The sequence below is a fragment of the Oreochromis niloticus genome, linkage group LG18 (genome assembly GCF_001858045.2).
Source record: "Oreochromis niloticus isolate F11D_XX linkage group LG18, O_niloticus_UMD_NMBU, whole genome shotgun sequence".
Taxonomy (NCBI): Eukaryota; Metazoa; Chordata; class Actinopteri; order Cichliformes; family Cichlidae; genus Oreochromis; species Oreochromis niloticus.
The window spans coordinates 21,050,885-21,070,591 of record NC_031982.2 but is presented as its reverse complement, the minus strand read 5'-3'; the positions used below and the strand labels follow the sequence as shown (position 1 = coordinate 21,070,591).

The following is a 19,707-nucleotide window of genomic DNA, read 5'->3' as shown; positions in this document are numbered from 1 at the left end:
AAAAAAGGAAAAACAATATTCAGGACTCTATATACAGCTATGAAAAACTAAGTACACCATTACAGCTTCTATAGGACTTAAGATAAGTAGCAGACAGGTGCTGATAATAAAATGCATTTGATTAATTGATCATCAGCAACTGTGACCATCTCTGTAAAAGCAGAAGTTTTGGCAGCTTACAGGTCTAAAGCATTCAGGTGTTTGTTAACAACATGCTACAATCTTCCGAGTAGTGGATGCCCCAGCAAATTAACCCCAAGGTCAGACCTTGCAGTGCTAAGAGAAATTACGAAATCCCAAGACAATATCAAACTCACACAGATATAATGTTAATGTTCCTGACGGTACAGTTGGAAGAAGGCTGCAGAGTTGGAATGGTTGCCAGGAGAAAACCTCTTCTCTTTGTGGGCCTGAAAAAACCCCAAAACTTCTGGAAAAGTGCTCTTTGGACAGATGAGACCAAGGTGGAGATGTCTGACCAGGATGCAGAGTGTCACATTTCGTGAAAACACAGCATATCATGACAAACACTTCACACTAGCTGTCAAGCATGGTGGCAGAGGGGTGATGATTTGGGTTTGTTTTGCAGCCACAGGATATTTTAGGGCGAAATATGGGCCCATCTGGCTAAAATCATGGGGGTGTACTTACGTTTTCACAGGAGCAGATAGAGTCCTTTGAAACTTTTTTGCATTTCACATAACACAACAGTTAAAATCTATTATCATGAGAAAATCTAATTTCTTTTGACCAGAAGAAACTTTATTTTATTTATTTTGATTTAGAACCTTGGAACAGTCAGTGTTCCTCAGCCTTTCAATAAATAATGAAAGTTTTAAAAAAAAATGTGTTAGCTTTGATACAGGTTTAAGTAAATGATACCCTCCAGATGTTATTTATTTATTTTTTCTGTTTATTCCTTTCATTGTTTTTCTGTTGCATTTGGCAGGTGAGAGTTCAACCAAATTTTAGTCTTTGACCATGTCAGATGTATTTGCCAGAAAACAAATGTGTCTGATCTTTCGCTAGTTGCCAGACTGCAGCAATAGCTTTGTTGTGCACTCAGTGTTTTGAACACAGCACTCTTTATAGTGTCATCAAGCTACAGTTTTTGAACTAAAGTAAAACAAAAGCAGCTAAATGAGACTCAAGGAGGCAACTAGATTGGATCTTTGATTTTGACTAGCATCTGCAAAAATGTTTAAAGGATTTAGTAACATCTATGGATTTCTCATGCGTTTTCTGAGCTGTTTTAGTTCCCTGCAATAGACCAAGAAAAGAGTTTGCTTTCTTTTGGCCTGACAGGTCAGACACAGCTATCCTGTATAATGATCGTTCGGTATTGGAGAGTCATCATGTCAGCGCAGCCTATCGCCTGCTGCAGGACGACGATGAAATGAACATCCTCTACAACCTCTCTAAGGATGACTGGAGGTCAGTAACACAGACAGAGAATGATAAGAAGGGTGCAGGATAGGATAGGTGAGTGACAGCAAAGGGGATTAAAAGTCAGATGTAAAAATATCACATGAGAACAGATAGACGAAGCATGAATAAAACCAAGCAGAGCACACAGGTCAAGCAGAAGAGTCTCACAACGAACACCTACTCAAAGTAAACTGAGCTCCTGTTTTTCTAGGCTACTTATACACAGTAGAAACACAGAGTCAAAATCAGCAAAGCTGGATTACCTTCAAGGCTCAACAACTTTATAGAAATGGAACTGTTATGTGAAGACAGCTCTAATCTGATTACATACAGCATAAGCTACTGTCAAATCAGATATAAATAGTTCTCAAAAACCGCCTTCATCTAATTACGCAGACTTCAAAATAAGTCAGCTTTTATTAGCCGCAGGTTTAACAGGTTTTTATGCTGCACATGGCTCATGCTTTCTCTCCTTTTTCATCTAGAGAGCTGCGGGCTTTAGTGGTGGAAATGGTGCTGGCTACAGACATGTCCTGCCACTTCCAGCAAGTTAAGGCCATGAAGAACTTCCTACAACAACCGGAGGGGTCAGTTGCCATTTCCTTCATCACAGTTTATAATGTGCGCCCTTGCCCCTGCAATTTACATACCCATTATCCCCGCTATCAGCCACCATTTACTAACCACCTGCCATTTACAACCTAATTAATCCTGCCCCGAAGGAGGCACTTGGAGAGAAACACAATAAACAGCCCTGTTTTATATCGGGTGGACCTCTGGAATGAAAAACAAGGGAGGATTTCTGTTGCTCAGGTGCTGTTTACTCAACATAAAAAAATTTAATTCAGCGACTCTTTTGCTGCCAAATAGTACCAAATGTCGCACATTACACAGTGTAGGTATTCAGCAGAGAATTAACACGGAGCCTCTCAGGCACAAACGCAGCTTGTTTCTCTGTGCTGGACGTCTACAGCAGAGTTACGGTGTAGTCACACCAGATTTGGCAGGGTGAAATTTATTTACACAGTGTGGCTAAAAAAAAGAGCCGCTGCCAGAAATTGCTGGCAGGTTTGTTGGCATGCCGTTCTTTTGCTGATGAGCGAGCAGAAAATGTTTCATTTTCACAGAAAAAAAAAAAATAGCACTTCCTTTGACAGAATTATTGTTCTGCAGCTTGTATTCTTTAGCATTAATGCTCCCTCACACTTTACAGTCACTAATATTCTCTGGGCTTATACTTTGGTAAAGAATATCAGAAGTCTTTTGCACAGCAGCAAAGAAATGTGAGCAGAATCAAAAATGGAGAAATGAAAAAAAAGGAACTTCTCAACTTTTTCCTCTCTTAAACAATTCAGACAAGAAGAAGACAAGAAGAGAAATTATCAATAACATCACCCAGAAACAATGAGGGAATAACACTCTTTATCTCTCTACCTCGCAATGTTCCCCTGGGAATCCTCGGATCCTGGCATTCATGTGGATGTTATTCTTACATGCACCAGCCACCTAAACATTGTTACACACTATCTGATGGAAGCTTCCTCCCAAGCAGGATAATGTCCCCGATAGTAGAAAACAAAAACTAAAGTATCTAACAGAAGTGGTTCTCTCGCAGACTCACTTGGCTGTTGTGAACTGCTGATGTTCACATTTTATATTTAATTCTTTAGGATCTCTTATTATGTCACAGGGATGCCTAACTGACACAAACTAGGGAAAATAAATGCTACACAATTTCATCCCAGAATAGAATAATCATAAAAAAGGGTAAAAGAGTAAAATTAAAACAAGGTCACTTATGGGATAAACTTTCATAAGTGCATTCCCAAAATCTAATACAGACTACAAAATGAAGTAAACTGGTCAAGAAGGCTACCATGTAATCTCTTGTGTATTTTTTTTTATTTATGTTGAACCCATACAAACAACATAAATTGGTAACAGATGTGCTGTAGTGTTAATGAGGCGAAGTGGGAGCCAAACTAGGGCTACAGCTAGCAAGTGACCTTGCAAAGACGCTGTTTTTTAGGTTTTTAACTCTGGAAAATATCCAGAGAATAAAGTAAGAAAATGTCAGGAGTTGCCCTTTTTCAGCAAGACTGCGCACTTAAGATGCGTTCTCACTACTGCAAATACTCTGTTTGCTTAAGGCAAAGGGAACTGTTTGGAGAGACTGTGCAAGAGGAAGGACACGTGACGCCTGTTGGCTCCCTGTGAATTCAGTAGATATTTGCCTGCTCTGTTCTCACATAGGGATGGTCGGATATTATGTGGATGTTGTACTAAAGGGGTTGTATAGAAAGGCCTGTTAATATCCAATCTCACTGCAATGGAGACCTTAAGTTTGTACCTCTGACAGTCAATATCAGGCTGCAGTTCCTGAGTAAAAAATGACTCGAGCCACTGAGCTGTGAGCCAGTGCAGAGAAAAGACCCACACATAAAAAATATGGAAGGCAAATTATGCTGAGGTGGTTCTTAATGTTATCCTAGAGGGAGAATGGCTAAAACTTTTTTTCTCTTTAAAATTCTTGCAGTGAATCTATATAAAAAACAAAGTTTAGGCCCTGCTTTGCTAAGTAAATGGTAGTGAAAGACTTTAGATATGTGCCTGATTCATTTAGAAGTTCTACATAACACTCTGTTGGTATTTTTAAATGCATTAATGGTGTGCATCTTTTTAAGCACTTTAAGCACCCTAACACAACTCCGGTGACCGATAACTGTTGTACATGGAGACATTGAGCTGAAGCGTGCATACAGAAATAAAAACACTATCAAGCAAACTATCATGCGATGTGATGACTCATCAGTGCTGATGCAGCTGCTGCATTGACAAGAAACATGTTGACCTTCAGGGTATTCTTTTCACCGTGATAATGCCGAGCACTTATCTGAAAACTACTCAGAAGGCACTGATATGTAGATAAGTGGCTTCCTAAAAATATATATTGGTATCAACAATATTGTGTTCCCTGTATTTGTGACTATAACTTGAAAATTGCTGACCTGAAGGTAATCGTCAAGGGAGAGTATTGGGTGCTCACACACACGCACACACGCAAGCATGCACCAAAATAAGAGATTGCAGTCTGCAGGGAGCTGTGATGCTGAATAGACTCTAATGTGAAGTAATTCAAACCAGACTGCTGCAGGCCTGCTTAGAGTGCACTTTAAGACCCAATCTGCCACAAATGGAATGAGGGGGAAAACGTGAGCTAGTCTTTTTCACCTCTGTTTAACCTCTGCTATGCATGTATTATTGTGCCTGCATTTTCATGTGACTGCTTATTTTCTATATGCGTCTCTTCATGATTCAGTCCATTTACCATGAGATTTTGATATTAGGTGGTGATTTCTCTAGATCTGAGATGATCTTCATACTGTGTTTTAATGTGGAAGTAATATGAAGGAAGAGGACTTTTTTTTAGGTGGACACAAACACACACAGGGATGGATGGATGGATGGATGGATGGATGGAAGAATATATAGATAGACACATAGTGCTGGAGGTAGGGGGTTCCTTACTGTAATGAAAATAGCGCATTTCATATTTTTGAGTATTGAAAATTAGATTTAGGATAGTTATAAATATGAAATTATACATGTATTGTATGTATTGTACTACATGTTACTGTGATACCCACGATTATGTCTTTGTGATCTAAGAACTGGTGTCACAAAAGTGTGACCAACACAGTCATCACTGAATTGGCCATTATTTTGATTTCAAGCCAATATCTGTAAATCTTTGTGACTGCATATTCCGCATGTGTGGTCGGCCCAGAAACAGAACGACATAAAAACTCAAATCAACTACAGACTCAAAACTGGCTTTCTGGATCATGCTACATTTGTTATGTCCAGGATCACATTATGCTATGATTACACACATACACACAGACCCACAAGGTGCAAACAATACCAACTATGTTATCGCATTTAGTAAATAATCTACGTTTATACAACAGATATGCAGTCATACTGTTTAAACACCTGCCAAACTCCTCACAGCCGCCTTTGTAGTAGTTCTCACTACAGTTGGTGTCTCTAGGACCTCGTTATACTATGATTGCACACAGAGACACACACAGACACACACTTGAAGACTCCCAAAGTGAAAACAATACCAGTTTTGCTGTCTTGCTGTCATGTTGGAATAGTGTTTTTTTTAATATTCTAAGTGACTGGGGACGAAAAACTAAACTCAAGCCAGTGAATGTGCAGTACTACATAAAAGACAATAAAAAGCTAACCTGTCACTTAGACTGAATTTCTTGCACAGACTCATTTCTGGACAGCTGTAGACTCTTGTGCAGCTGTGCCAGGGATACTTACCGTTTTTGGCATTTTCTTGCATCTTCTCTGGGCTCTTTCATTAATCTCATCCAAGATTCATCTGCAATGTCTTTGTAACAACTTTTATTTTTTATTTTTTTGCCAGGTTTTTGGCAAAACCTGAAGCTGGCTCTGAACTTGGCAGATAAAGTATTTCTGACTCACATTCATTTTTTAAAGCCAGAAACACAAAAATGATCTCAATCAATACAATTTATCATGATACCTCCAAAATCAATTAGCTGCATCGCAAATGGTGATTTTTCCTTCTTCTTTCATTTTCTTTTTTCTTTAACAATAGTTTCTTTTTTCATTTATAAAAACACACAAACGACACAAGAAAACAACCGTGATGGCAATTTTTAAAACTGCATGCCTGTCTTCTCTCTCTTAGCATCGACAAGCCAAAGGCGCTGTCCCTGCTTCTGCACACAGCAGACATCAGCCACCCGGCCAAGACTTGGGACCTCCACCACCGTTGGACCACCTCCCTACTAGAGGAGTTCTTCAGACAGGTGAATTTCTCTGTTAGGTCAGAGTAACAGGTTGGATGATGGTGGTACAGTGTATGGTTCAGTGGTGGTTTAAATGTATGCAGAGAGAACATGGCATGCTTTTCAGTTGACCTCAGACACAAAGGTCAAATTTACCCTCAGCTGGCAGTTTACTAGGTAGTCATGCTGAGAACTAATCAAGCCTTTGGGGGAAGATCATGCTCTCCAAATTCATGAAATTATGGAGTTCAGGGTCATAAATTAGTATGTATAGTATATTGTATATTGTTTCCATGAAATCATAAGCCAGATGTAGCTATCTATTTTTGAGTTTTTTATAGCTGAATATGCAGTTAAATATGCTGAATTAATTATTAGCAAGCATCTCCTGTTCATTTATTGTGTACCAGTAAATGCACCATTAACTATCACTCTGTTCTTTGCCTCACCTAAAAAAAGCCATCTAAGGTCTTATACATTAAAAATTATATCTTCCCTCCCCTCATGCCCAGTGGATTGCAACAGATGGATTCACCTCTCTTCTTATTATTAAAAGGGAGTTTTTCCTTCGCACTGTTGCCTTGTGCTTGTTCACAGGGGGTTGTTTGATTGTTGGGATTTTCTCTGTATTATTCTAGGTTCTTTACCTTACAATATCAGGCGCCTAGAGGTGAATTGAATATCTAGCATGCAAGATTTATCGACTTTTAACTGCTGGCGTGAGATTGAAAATTTGTGAGGTGCTACTGCTCAGTTCAACAGAGCCTTCATGAAGAGATGAGGTTGAAGAGAGGCATTGGAAATAATATCTTGAGATTTCTTACACCTGCTGATGGATGAAACACATGATTTGAAATGCGGTTTATTTATCTTTTGCTTTTAGTCATTGCTCATCTGCGTTGTATTAGTTTTTGGGTGCTATGTCAACAAAAGCGATTTATTCTTTTGATTCAGTCACACTCACATGAAGTGTGAAACACACTTCATGTGAGTGTAACATAAAAAATGAAATAATAATATTGGGAAATAATGCTGTTAATGTGAAGCTTTTGCAAAACACTACCAACAAGAGAAATATGCAGTCACACCAGCAAATGTATTTTTCAAAAGAACAATGTGCTCCATAGAAGATTAAAATGTACATCATGACAATGAATTTATGCTATAAATAATAAATGGCGTAATTGTAAATCTCATAAAGAAGGACAGACGTTTAAATGGTGCCACACTGCTTAAATCTCGTCCATTATTAATCCACATTGTTCCCATTATCAGTGCTATTGTTATTGTGGTTGCTTTCACGAGCCTTTTGTCTCTGGGGATACGAATTGCCGATAAATAGCCTCTCCAAAGAACATTGCCTCCCGACTCCACATCTCATCTGTTTGTGACAAAACAGACGAGAAAATGAAACACATTTGTGGCCCAAACGCACTCGGGGAGGGGCTCAGACGAATCCGAGGTCTGTTGATAGAAGTGTGAGCATATGGTGTGTGGTGGTAAGTGTGTAGGCAAAGATGTGTGTGTGCATGTCTGCAGGGTGCGTCGTATTTGCCCAAAAATATCAAAGACAGGAGGATTTTGACTTAAGAAGCTCTTGTGTTTCCAGGGGGACAAAGAAGCTGAGCTCGGGCTGCCGTTCTCTCCACTCTGTGACCGAAAGTCCACGATGGTGGCACAGTCACAAATCGGTGAGAGGCTTCCCCACCCTCACATACACCATCTGCACGATACATGACACCACTTTTTGGGGGAAAAACATCTTGCAACTGAAGGAATTTTGCACTGAGAAATGGACAAACATTTTAACTAGCTAGAACACGTTTAAAAGTGTAGAGGTTACAGAGACCAAAGGTGTACTTACTGTTTTCACAGAAGATTACGGAATTTATTGATATTTTTTGTTCCTTAAATTATTAAAAAGGCTCATTTTTGTTTTGAGTCATTGAAGTCTGCCACATTTGCACAAGAAAATATCAGAAAAATGTGTTAAAAAAAATAAAAATAAACCAAAATAACCTATTTTATTCTGTCTCCACAGAAACAGTAATCATATAGGAAACTGGCATCTATTTTGAAACAACAGCTAATATTTGCTGATAAGCAGTCAGGTTTTGAGTTCCCTCTGAGGTTCACTCCTATTTCACTTTTGGTTCTATCACTCTCTCATCTTGACTTCTTTATTTTATTTGCCAACAGGAATATTTTCTTTTACCTGGCAGTTTTTACCTCAATAATTCTCTACTTCAGACCTTCAGCTAGCTGGAAAAATCAAAGAACTGTCTTCTTTCTATTTTTTATTCCTTTAGTTTTCCCGATAGATTTCGTACCCAGTGGCAAAGAAGAAAGCAAGGCTTATAATCAACCAGTCTAAATGTGTCATTATTCTATAATTATTACATTGTGCAGTCTACATCTACATCACAAACTGCTATTTGCCCGTTTTACTAATTAACGTTACAAAGATTTTTTTTTTTTTTTTTTTGCTCTGGGCTTCTTTTCTTCTTTTTAACCTTTAATAGCACATAAAAGACTGTGACTATATACTGCAGACATGCTAACATTACCTTTGCCGACATCTTCATCTCCAGGATTCATAGACTTCATCGTAGTGCCAACCTTTACTGTGCTCACCGACATGATGGAGCGCATTGTCACGCCACTCATTGAGGAGGCCACCCATTCCGGTTTGACTGGTTTCAGACGCTCAAGGTAAGCTGCAGTGGTTTCTCTCAGAGATCATTTAGAATAAAAAGTTTAGATTTTTTTGTGCAGCTCAGTCGGAAAACCAAGCAGATGGAAGTGGGTGACTGTATGTAAATCAGATTACATTTTATTCAACCAGCCTCGTCGATCAAGAATAAAAAAAAACGTGTTTTCTCTCCTCGTGTACCTTTCCAAGAAACTACTTGCTCAATGACAAGATTAGACCTCAACAGCCCTGCTGCAATAACGGCATATCTAATGGAAGTATTGAGAACAGCAGATGAGTCTCCCATGAGTAATCCATTTCTGTGCGTGGAAATGTTTCCACCTTTCATCAAGCAGAGCTACACACCTTGAAATTGACATTTTAGGGATGCTAGTCGAGTTCACCTCACCGTCCGTGATCGAGAATGAGCCGTGGTGCTGGATTGGCATACACAAAAGCCTCTCGAGATACAAAAGGAAGCGATTTTGCCTTCACTGGTTTAATTAATTGGCTCAATACTTTTCCTCCGGCCTCATACTCAATCACGTATGTTAAAGGCTTTCAAAGCTCCCAAATAAGAAAGTACATTCCGCTTGCTTTTTTGTTCATAATATTTAAACTATACCGAGAAAGATAATTAAAAAACTTTAGTCTGTAAATTGTTTAAACTTTATGTTTTGTTAAGTGGGCTCATTGCAAAATAAAGCAGTACTTGGGGAGCCTGGCTCTGCATCTTTTGTTGCACCTGCACATCAATATCATCCTCCCTGTTCTCCTCAACAGCAGTCATTAGCATCACTCAGTGGGCCTCCAGTCGAAGCTAACCGAGTGGAAATCTCAGATAGTGTTGCCACTTGTGCAGTCTCTTTGTCTACGTACACACCTGGGTGCTTTTGATTTTCCTTGGACTGTTTCTTCACACCGTTTATAGCTGCTTTCAATCACCTTTAACTATGTCTGTCTCTCTTCCTATGATTATCCACCTCTGCTTCTTCCTTGCTTTTTCAACATGCAGACAAATCCAAAAGCTCAACTTTTTTTTAGCTGAAAAAGAATTTTTTGACATTTATGGTCCCCAGAGACAGATTCCTACTGACTTTTAAGATCCCATAGATTTTTTTTTCCTAGTGCTAACGTCACTGACATTAGTAACTTTGAATTAAATGTCTGCAACTATTAAAAGAATTGCAGGAAGCTGACATTCTTGTACCTTACATAATAAATTGGAATATCTTTTTTGATCCATTGAAAGGGGTCTTCCAGCAGTGCAGAATTACAATTCCCTGCAGCTGGAGTTCTGTGACTTTTAGTGCCTATAATAAAAAGTCCCATTGTTCAGTCAGTCATCAGCACCTTCTAAATGCCCGACTTTTGTTTGAAAAACAGGAGCTTTCAAAGTGTGACACGATTAGCAAATATGATGGCAGCAATTTATATGTTCACATGGAAGAGCTAGGTCAAAGAGTTAGAAGTAAGTTCACAATCACAGAAATGAACTAGGTCAGATACATTCAAAACAATGATTCTTTACCCTCAGTAAACATGAAGCAATAATTCTGAGTAAAATGTAACTGTGATGTATAAAATAAAAGGTTCATTTATTCAAATAATGATAGTTAAGTAAGATGTGCTTGGTATAAACTAAATACTGTATACCAGGCAGACGCATGTCACCAGACCAGATCGCATTAAACTTCTTTTGAGTGTATATGTTTTTTATTACGCTATTCTTTTTCAGTAGCACCTCCTCCTACCATCAACTCCCCAAACTAATTTCTGTATATCACTACAGAATCACAGACAGACTGATGGTAAACGTAAAGAAACAAATTCAAGTATGTGTTTTGCCACTTTGCTGCTCACTGAGTTGGCACATTGGTTTACTAATTTAAAACAGCTTTTGTTGGCTTGCAGTATTACACTTTCGTAATGATTTGCATAATCAATCTTTCAAAAATATATCCCATGAAAGACCAGATGATCTACTCAATGTGATTTTTTTTTTATTTGACTGAAATATCTGACATCTTTTTCTTTAAGAAATTGTTCTTAAAAACTCCTTAAAATCTTCAGCCAGTCTTCTGCAATGATGCTAATACCTCCATTGTCTTAAACACCACCAGCTGCTGCCATGCAACTGCATTAACCTCTTTTCAGCAGATACATGCCCAGTGTTGGTAAAAGTGGCCCGAGTTCAGTCTCTCAGAGCTGCTTGAATACCTCTAGATACTTTATCTCTTGTTTACATTTTTCTTTTTTGTCTGTCCAGTCTGAACAGTATTAGTTCAGATGAAAGCAAAAGGCACAGTGTCAAGAGCATGGGCTCCGACAGCAGCTCATCGGGCCCGGGCTCTCTCCTGACGGTGGACATGAAGAACTTCAAAGCGTTGTGGAATGAAGAAGTTTATCAAAACAGAGAGAGGTGGAAAGCCCAGGCTACTAAAGGTATAGTACAATTCGATCTAGTGAAAATATGGTGATTTATGGCCATGGTAAAACTGATCTGTCCAAACAGATCGTGACCTTCTCCACAGAAAATTGGCTTTAAAAAGCTGCAATGCTTTCAACTTTTTCACAGGGGGGTTTTAACTGGCCTGCACAACAACAGCATTGGTGGGAACATGATCTGTTGAGACATGATGAAGTAATACACCACTGCTGATCAGTTTGTCAATGTGGATTAATTTGTATTTAATTTTCTTTATACCACAGTAGCACAAAATAAAATACACTACAGCTATATATGTCTTCTGATTTGATGGAGACCAAAAACAGAGCTAAAAGAAAGAATATTAGACTTACATTTAAAGTCCACAAAGTACAGCTCCAGCAATGTTGCGTTGTGTGTTAACAAAAAACAGTTTGTTAATCCTCATCTCGAATTTTCATCATTTAAAGTAAAAAATAAGGAGTTATGAACATTTCTAAACTGCTCCTGTACTCCATATCACCTCAGAAGCAGAGGAAAGAGCTAAAAAGGAAGCAGAGGAGCGAGCCCAGCAGGAAGAGTTGATGGAGCCCCGGGAGGTCCAAGCAGAATCTGAACAGCCTGAACCAAAGGAGGACAAATTGGAGGGAGAGTCGCCTGAGTCGGAAGAGGTCAGCACACCACCAGATGGTAACACAGGGAAAACAGAGCAGGGAGCACAGCCTGGGAGTGCCACGCACAAGAGCCCCCCACTGCAGAACGGTACTTCCTTTAAACTATGTAATCCCACAGCATGGCCGGCTTTTAAAAGACGTGACCTAAGGCCCGATCCTCTACATGTTGCAGTCAGTACATACAGTTTACTGACATGCAAACTTTTTCTGGGAGCTTAAGCGATCATAAAAGTTTGCAGAACATAGCTAACTTTTCCATGGAATTTGATATTGATCAGTGCATCAGTGTAGGCTTAGATTAACTTCCAAAATGTAATGTGTTAATGAAATCTTCAGAGTAAATATGAATGTTTACAAAATATTTGTGAATTCCTAACTAGACTGGACCAAATCCCTCCCTTCAAAGTCAGAATAAAAAACTACCCATCCTTAAAGCAAATCATGGGATCTTTATGTCTCGATTCATCCAAACAGCACTCTGAAGTCCAGATACTGTGAACAGTATCCCATTTGAGATGAAAAAGCTTCACATCAGCACATATGAAAAGCTGAAATTAAAATATACGTGTCACTTGGACTGACTAATCAGTTTGATGGATTGTTGTAGCTTTTTAATCCAAGAATATCTTTGTTATTGTATTAGAACAGAATGAGAAACACAAGGAGGCTTTTTTTCTATCCAATTTTTTAAATTTTGAAAAAAGAGAGCAAATGCAAAATTCCTTTAATCATATTTTTCGCTTATGAGCATCAAATTTCCCCTTTTTCATTTTCCCAGTGTTTGCTTCAAGGTTTAAAATATTATCATATTCAACTTTTTCTGACAGTATTATCAGCTTGTTCCATCTCTTTATACAGAGCATTACATTTACACTGAGCAAAATATTCTGTTTGAAGGTTGCAACTTTCCATCAGATTAAATTCTGTAGATTTAGGGATTGTACATAATTTAATGCTGCCTGCATTATACAGACCATTCTGTGGGTCTGTATTTTAGAACGACTCATTAGGAGTATTGCATGTTTTTAAATGCTGATTTTAAATGTATAACTAAAGTCAGAATAGTAACACAACCATTTTTTTTTCCCAGGAGAGCTGTCAGAAGGGGCCGAGTCTCCAGAAGGTGAAGAAGACAAAAACAAAGCAGTCGAGGGTGAGTGTAATCCTGCAGCCTGAAGCTACTGATAGAAAATAAAACTGAAATATCTTTGTTTCCATCTATGTCTGCATGCAGGGCTGTGGAAAGTATTTGCCCCTTCCAGATTTCTTTTTTGGTTTTTTGTTTCAGACTTAAATATTTCAGATTATCAAAACTTTAATAATGGACAAAGATCACCTGATACAAAATGCAGTTTTTAAATGATTATTTCATTTTTAAGAGGAAAAAAAAAGCTATCCAAACTTACCAGGCACTAGGTGAAAAAGTAATTACCCTCCATACATGTAGTATGTGTACATGATTTAACAATCGTGTATGCATACATGATTGTATGAATGATTGTGATTAACCACATTTTTGGAAAGCATTCAGAGTTCAGTTTCACTACCCACAATCAGGCCTGATTACTGCCAGACCTGCTGAATCAAGAAATCACTTACATAGAAACTGTCTGACAAAGTGAAGTAGGCTAGATCTCAAAAAGGAACTGTGGTATGATTCTAAAAGGAGTCATGCCACAATTTAAAGAAACAGATGGGACACAAACATTTTTTAGTCTGTAAAGAGTTACAAAGCGATTTCCAAGGCTTCCAGACTTTGGCAAACCACAGTGAAAGCCATTATCCACAAATGGTGAAAACATGGAACAGCGTAGAGCCTTCCCAGGAGCAACAGTGACTCATCCAGGAGGTCACAAAAGAACCCAAAACAACATCTACAGAACTGCAGGCCTCACTTGCCTCAGTTAAGGTCAGTGTTCATGATTCAACAATAAGAAAGAGGCTGAACAAAAATGCTGCCGACCAAAAAATACCAACTTTAACTTTTTGAAAGGTTTTATTCCTGTTGCATCTGTGTAAAACTAACACTGCATTTAAAAAGAACATCATACCAACAGTCGAGCATGGTGGTAGTGTGATGGTCAGGGCTGTTTTGCCATTTCAGGATCTGGACGACTTGTTGTAAGTGATGGTACAAATGAATTCTGTTCTCTACCAGAAAATCCTGAAGGAGAATGTCCCAACCATCAATTCATGCCCTGAAGCTGAAGTTCACTTGAAACACACCAGCAAGACAACCTATGAATGGCTCAAAAAAGCAAAATGAAAGTTTTGCAGCGGCCTAGTGAAAGTCTGGACTTAAATCCAGTTAAGATTCATGACTTTAAACAGGCTGTTCATGCTCAAAAATCCTCCAATGTGGCTGAATTAAAATTATTCTGCAAAGAGGAGTGGGTCGAAATTCCTGAAAAGTGGTGTGAGAAACTCATCGGCAGTTATCACAAATGCTGGATCACAGTTCTTGCTGCCAAAGGCAACTCAACCAGTTTAGGGAGCAATTACTTTTTCACACAGTTCCAGATGTGGATAAAATGTTTTCACTTAATAAATTAAATAATTGTTTAAAATCTGCATTTTGCATTTATTTGGGTTATCTTTGTCTAATATTAAAATTGTTTCAATGATCTGAAACATGTAGTTGTGAGAAATGCAAAAAGAATAAGAAATCCCCTAAGGGGGCACTGGATCTCCTTTGTAATGTTAAATAAGGTGACTTATTAATTTTGTGAATTACAGCGTTGGAGTTCTTGGTATTTGATTAGAAGATAACACAAATATATCATTTATTTGTTATATAATTCCCTAAATGATTAATATCTGTTTCCTGTTTGCCCCCACACAGAGGTCGTGATGGAGTAAGTAAGCTGGGGAGTACCAGTGCCACTCTGTTGTCACTGTTGCTGTCAACTTAAACCTGCTTTAAATCCTGCATGGGAGAACTCAGACTCATGTTGGAGAGTCATTAGTTGGACTGTGTCGCCCTCTACAGGACACTGAGAAACAGCCACCTTTGCTTCCCTGTCTTTATAATCAGCCATTTTTTTCTTTTCTTTTGCTTTTATCACGTTTCTGCTTCCAGGCTCTCACGTGCATTATTCTTTTCTTCCTGCTTACTAATAAAGACAGTTAAGATGATTTAATGACCTTAAAATGAGAGCAGCGGAGAGTGATTTTTTCTTTTTTTCTTTAAGTATACCATCGATTTACTTTTCTCAAAGTATGTTCAATAAGTATGTTTCACTCAGCCACAAACACGTAGCCATTGTACAAGTCCCACTTTGCTCTCTATGGTTTGGTGTAAAACTGAAAACCTTTTTTTGTTTTTTTAAGCAGTCACATATTTTAATTCTTCAATCACAGACAAAAATGCAGACTTATTTTGAAATGCAGAGTAAATGCACATTCAGAGGGACTCTTATCTGCTACATAGCATGTACAGTATATGGACATGTGTACAGCGCACTAGGTGTACAGCACTACTGTTTTATTCTCACTTATAACATTCTTCCCCTTTGATTTGGGAGTTCCTGTTGGGAGCTTCTTATGGCCGCCGAAGCTACTTTAGACACATTAACACGTAACCTTCACCACCAGTTGTGGCTCATTTTCCTCTGAACATGTTTACTTCCGTAGTGCTTTCCTCAGACATCGTGAAGTTTTAATACATTTGTGCTCCTTGCAGTCAGGAACATATTGTTGATGTCCTCTTTACTGTATATATTAGACAGTCTGTATATGTCTGGAGAAGGAGTAGAAATCTATCCACAATCCACCACAATTTTTGACATAGTTTAAAATAACAGTTGAAAAAAAATGGGAATGCCTCTTGTGCAATTTAAGACATATCACACACACAAATCCATTCAAGTTTTTTTTAAGATATAAAATTCTCTTTTCAGTACTTTCTTTTTGGTAAAACAGTTTGTATTGCTCATGTCATGTATGAATCATGCCCTAGATGTGTGTTAAGATCCTCACAATGTTTGTCTTCTTCTCGATGCCTTCTTACATGGATGAAAGCTGTAGCAAAAAGTCAACATTGTTTGCTGAAAAATCTTCTATATGTATTTTTTTTTTCCCTTTCCAGCACAGTTACATAACAGCAGCTTCACCTTCTAGGTTGTGGGCGTAGTGTTTAACGTACATGTTTACAGTGTGCTCGTACACCTATTAGCAGGCTGAATCCATCTGATGCATCTGAGGCTACGAGTCCCCACTGTATCGCTTCTTGGTTGTTTGCCAAGGTTTTTAAGGCTTGTAATCTTGTGTACAGATGATGCAAATATTGCTTACTGTGCAAATGTAACATATTAAACCACTGCAATGCAGGTTCAGCTTTTACTATTAATGTAATATGTATAATTGGAAGGAAGGAAAAGAAGCATTTCGGCAGTATTTGCAGTATGATGGACATGCTTTCTCCACAATGGTGCACTTTTATTTTATTTTCCTTGCGTTCTTTTATTTGGAAATTCCCAAATTGACTGTGCCAAGATCAAATTCTTGGTATATTGTTGGCTTTTACAATAAGTTGTAAGCATACTATACAAGTATATATTATCCTGCATTCTAAAAGGGGTTATTACCTTTTCCCCCTTTCATTTTTTTCATTGTAACAGGAACATCAGTTCTCTGGTGGGGTATGGCAGTTTTTCACGCGATGTAATCACATGCTGCTTTTTACCTTAAAAAAAGGAAAAAAAGAAAAGAAAAAAATAGACAGTCACTGGTTATCAGGCCAGCTGACTGAATGTGTGCCTCTATCTGTACTTCCGTTTTCACACCTTTCATCTGTAGGAAAACTTTGTGATGTCATTTTAATCTGTGCTGATCCGGTTAAAGTCAAACAAACCAGTTAATATCTTCCAACACACTCAAGAGTTGAAAAACACACTGTTGTCTCTGTAAAGTCAGCAGAAGTAATGTATTTATGATCGCATATTTTGCTCTATTTCATTTAGATGCGTTTATTCTGGCTGTTTTGTGCCGTCCGTATGTTGTCCCTCTGCTGTTTTATTGTACCGTTTTGCTCCTTCTTTGTCTTGGAGGATGGATTGTCAAAAACGTGCGTCTGTAACATGTAGGGACTTTTCTTTTTTGTTTCTCCTCTGTGTGTGTCACTTCGATGTTTTCTTGCACCAACTTTGAAGTCAGAAAAATTCAAGAGATTCATAAATGTAAATTTCTATTCTAACAGTCTCGCCAAATTAGATTGAAAAGAAAAATTAATTGCATCCTCACAATAGGCTGCTTGGTAAAACAGATTATAGTTGCCCTACCGAGGGACAAACACATGTACAGTCTTGTAGTTTGCTCTACCTTCCACTAGCTACTGTGATAGCCAACTGTATGAATATGTAACAGGAATTTATACCAACCATAATAGGAAACATAGCTGTTATGACATGTAAAGACTTCTGAACATGGTGTTTTGTAATGTTTACTATGAGACAAATCATTTGTTGTTCATTTAATGCTTTTTTTCCTACTTGTTTAGTCTGATTCCCTCTATAATGACTGATCTCAAACTGTTGAAATGACTGAGGTTAGATGGGTGTGAAGGATTTGTGTGTGTGCGTGCGTGCGTGCGTGTGTGTGTGAGAAACTGCCACAAAATACTTAATGTGCATTTTCTGATCTCCTCACTGTGATCTTCTCTGTCGATGAGAGTATGATGAGATGAGTGTTTGTGGGAGAGAAACAAAAAGTGATGCAGTGGACTGTGTAAACCTGAGTGAACAATTCATTTTGAATCTATTCTAGTATTAGTTTTAAATGCTCCAACAGGCCAATACTCCTGATATGTTTGCTTTTATAAAAAGCATTCATAATATCAAGGTTAAATTGTGACAAAAAGGATGGGTGACATAAAAATAATAATATTAATGATGTTGAATTTGAATTTGTTCTGTACGACTCTCTACTACATCCCTGAATAAACAGACTGACTGAGTGTGTGCGTGTGTGTGTGTGTGTGTGTGTGTACGTGTGCGTGCATGTATGTGCATGCATATGTTTGTGTGTGTGTGTGTGTGTGTGTGTGTGTGTGTTGCTGTCCCATGCCGGCCAGGCGGCCGTGTGTGCCACCATGCTCTGTGACTGCACAGCCGTATCAATAAATCTTGATTCAAAGGGCTCAGATCATGTCTGCCTGTCTTCATTTCTGCACAACACCACGTGACATTTATAAAGATATAAAGATACTCTACATATTTTATACATAAGAGTAGCTTTTTCAAGAAAATGACCGGAGCGATTATATATACAAAAGTCATTACTGAATCATGGTGAAAATTTCAAATCACTGAGTTAGAATATACAAAAGTAATTTTTCTTACATGACACAGGATGTTGATGATCAAATAAATGGCTTTATAGATCATCATCTACATGTTGTAGCTGTTTACTGTCACCAGGGGACAGTAAAAATATGTGAAACAGCCAGTTTGTGGGCTGTGCTGCTTTTGGCCTCACAGACAACAGTCCTGATCTGTGTTAAATCTGCATTGTTTTCTTTCGTTTTCTTTTACCACCCAGGGGCAAAACGTATGGTTTCAAAGACTTATGGTCCCATAGAGAAATGAGAAAACAACGCTTGGACTTGACGTGCACAAACACTTCCCTGATGAGTTTATGGGCTTATTCTTTCATTTCAGGTCATACTGCTGTAAATAAAATGGTAATAAGCATAAGAGAATGCCACAGTAAGTAGATCCACATGTTTGATTTGACAGATTTTTACACCAGATCTCTTTTCAGACATGACCCTCTAAAAAAGTTTGTCTCCTCTTTTGATTAAACCACATTACAGATGTGTAAACTACTACAAAATGGAGCCATTAATAACGTTTTAAATCTAGTATCTGAATTTGGGTCATTCAAGTCTCCAGCAAGGTGGATTATCTAGGATATGTCCATTGACTTGGGACAGGATTTTAGTTTTGAGTGAATGTTTATTTGCCTGTTAGTTACATTTCTAATATTTCACAGGTGTCTGTGTCTGTATGCTACACAGGTATAGTTTATGGAGATACATTTCTAACCAAAGTTGTTAGGATTAGCAATTTTCCCCCTTATACAAATATGGCTACTTTTGGCTCCAGGAAGACCCATGCAGTGGGATCCAGACACTAATTTGTGACACCATGGTGGCTATGTCTAGCTTTTATACTGTGTACAGCACAGGTGGGAAGAAACAAAGTACAAGTACTGCAACACTCGATGATACAGCCTGTGGGGCATGTTATAAAGTGTTATCTAAGTACTAAATACTTCTGTGCTGTTTGGCATAAAGTGTGTCTGTTAGCTAAAGGTCCAGTTGCTGTATATATAACTTTAATTGGAGATGGAAAAAGAAAACAGGACAAAAAAGCAAGAAGAGAGGATATGTTTAAAGGTAAGGACTGCAAATTTAAAGCTCACGTTTAATGTCCCTATTAATTTTGGCATTTGTTTTTAATAAGCATAAGATCCATACATGTGTTGGTGAAGTTATGTTCTGTCAGATGCACTGTAAAACAAAGTGAAGTATGCTAGCTGTGTGTTATTCAGTTTGGAGGGAAATACTAGGACGACTAATGCAGGCCACACTGTCTAGTTTGCACTGCTGCAGTCACAGTTAGGCACTGTACTGGGGTGGTGCAGCTCATTTGT

At 38.2% G+C, this 19,707-nt stretch overlaps 1 protein-coding gene across 7 annotated transcripts in view; it reads left to right on the top strand.

The window, feature by feature from the left end:
- pde1cb (phosphodiesterase 1C, calmodulin-dependent b) overlaps positions 1-18,193 on the top strand; it is a 102,833-nt gene extending 84,640 nt beyond the window's left edge. For 6 of the 7 annotated variants that reach the window (XM_019347989.2, XM_025900612.1, XM_013269608.3 and 3 more), the window contains 9 exons: positions 1,306-1,434; positions 1,914-2,015; positions 6,161-6,281; positions 7,870-7,951; positions 8,852-8,972; positions 11,222-11,397; positions 11,909-12,142; positions 13,145-13,207; positions 14,897-18,193. In XM_019347989.2, coding sequence (XP_019203534.1) covers positions 1,306-1,434; positions 1,914-2,015; positions 6,161-6,281; positions 7,870-7,951; positions 8,852-8,972; positions 11,222-11,397; positions 11,909-12,142; positions 13,145-13,207; positions 14,897-14,913 — 1,045 coding nt within the window. In that variant the 3' untranslated portion in view covers positions 14,914-18,193. The remainder of the gene's footprint in view (positions 1-1,305; positions 1,435-1,913; positions 2,016-6,160; positions 6,282-7,869; positions 7,952-8,851; positions 8,973-11,221; positions 11,398-11,908; positions 12,143-13,144; positions 13,208-14,896) is intronic. The other variant, XM_005476501.4, reaches the window with a different exon arrangement.
- Positions 18,194-19,707: the final 1,514 nt, after the last annotated feature.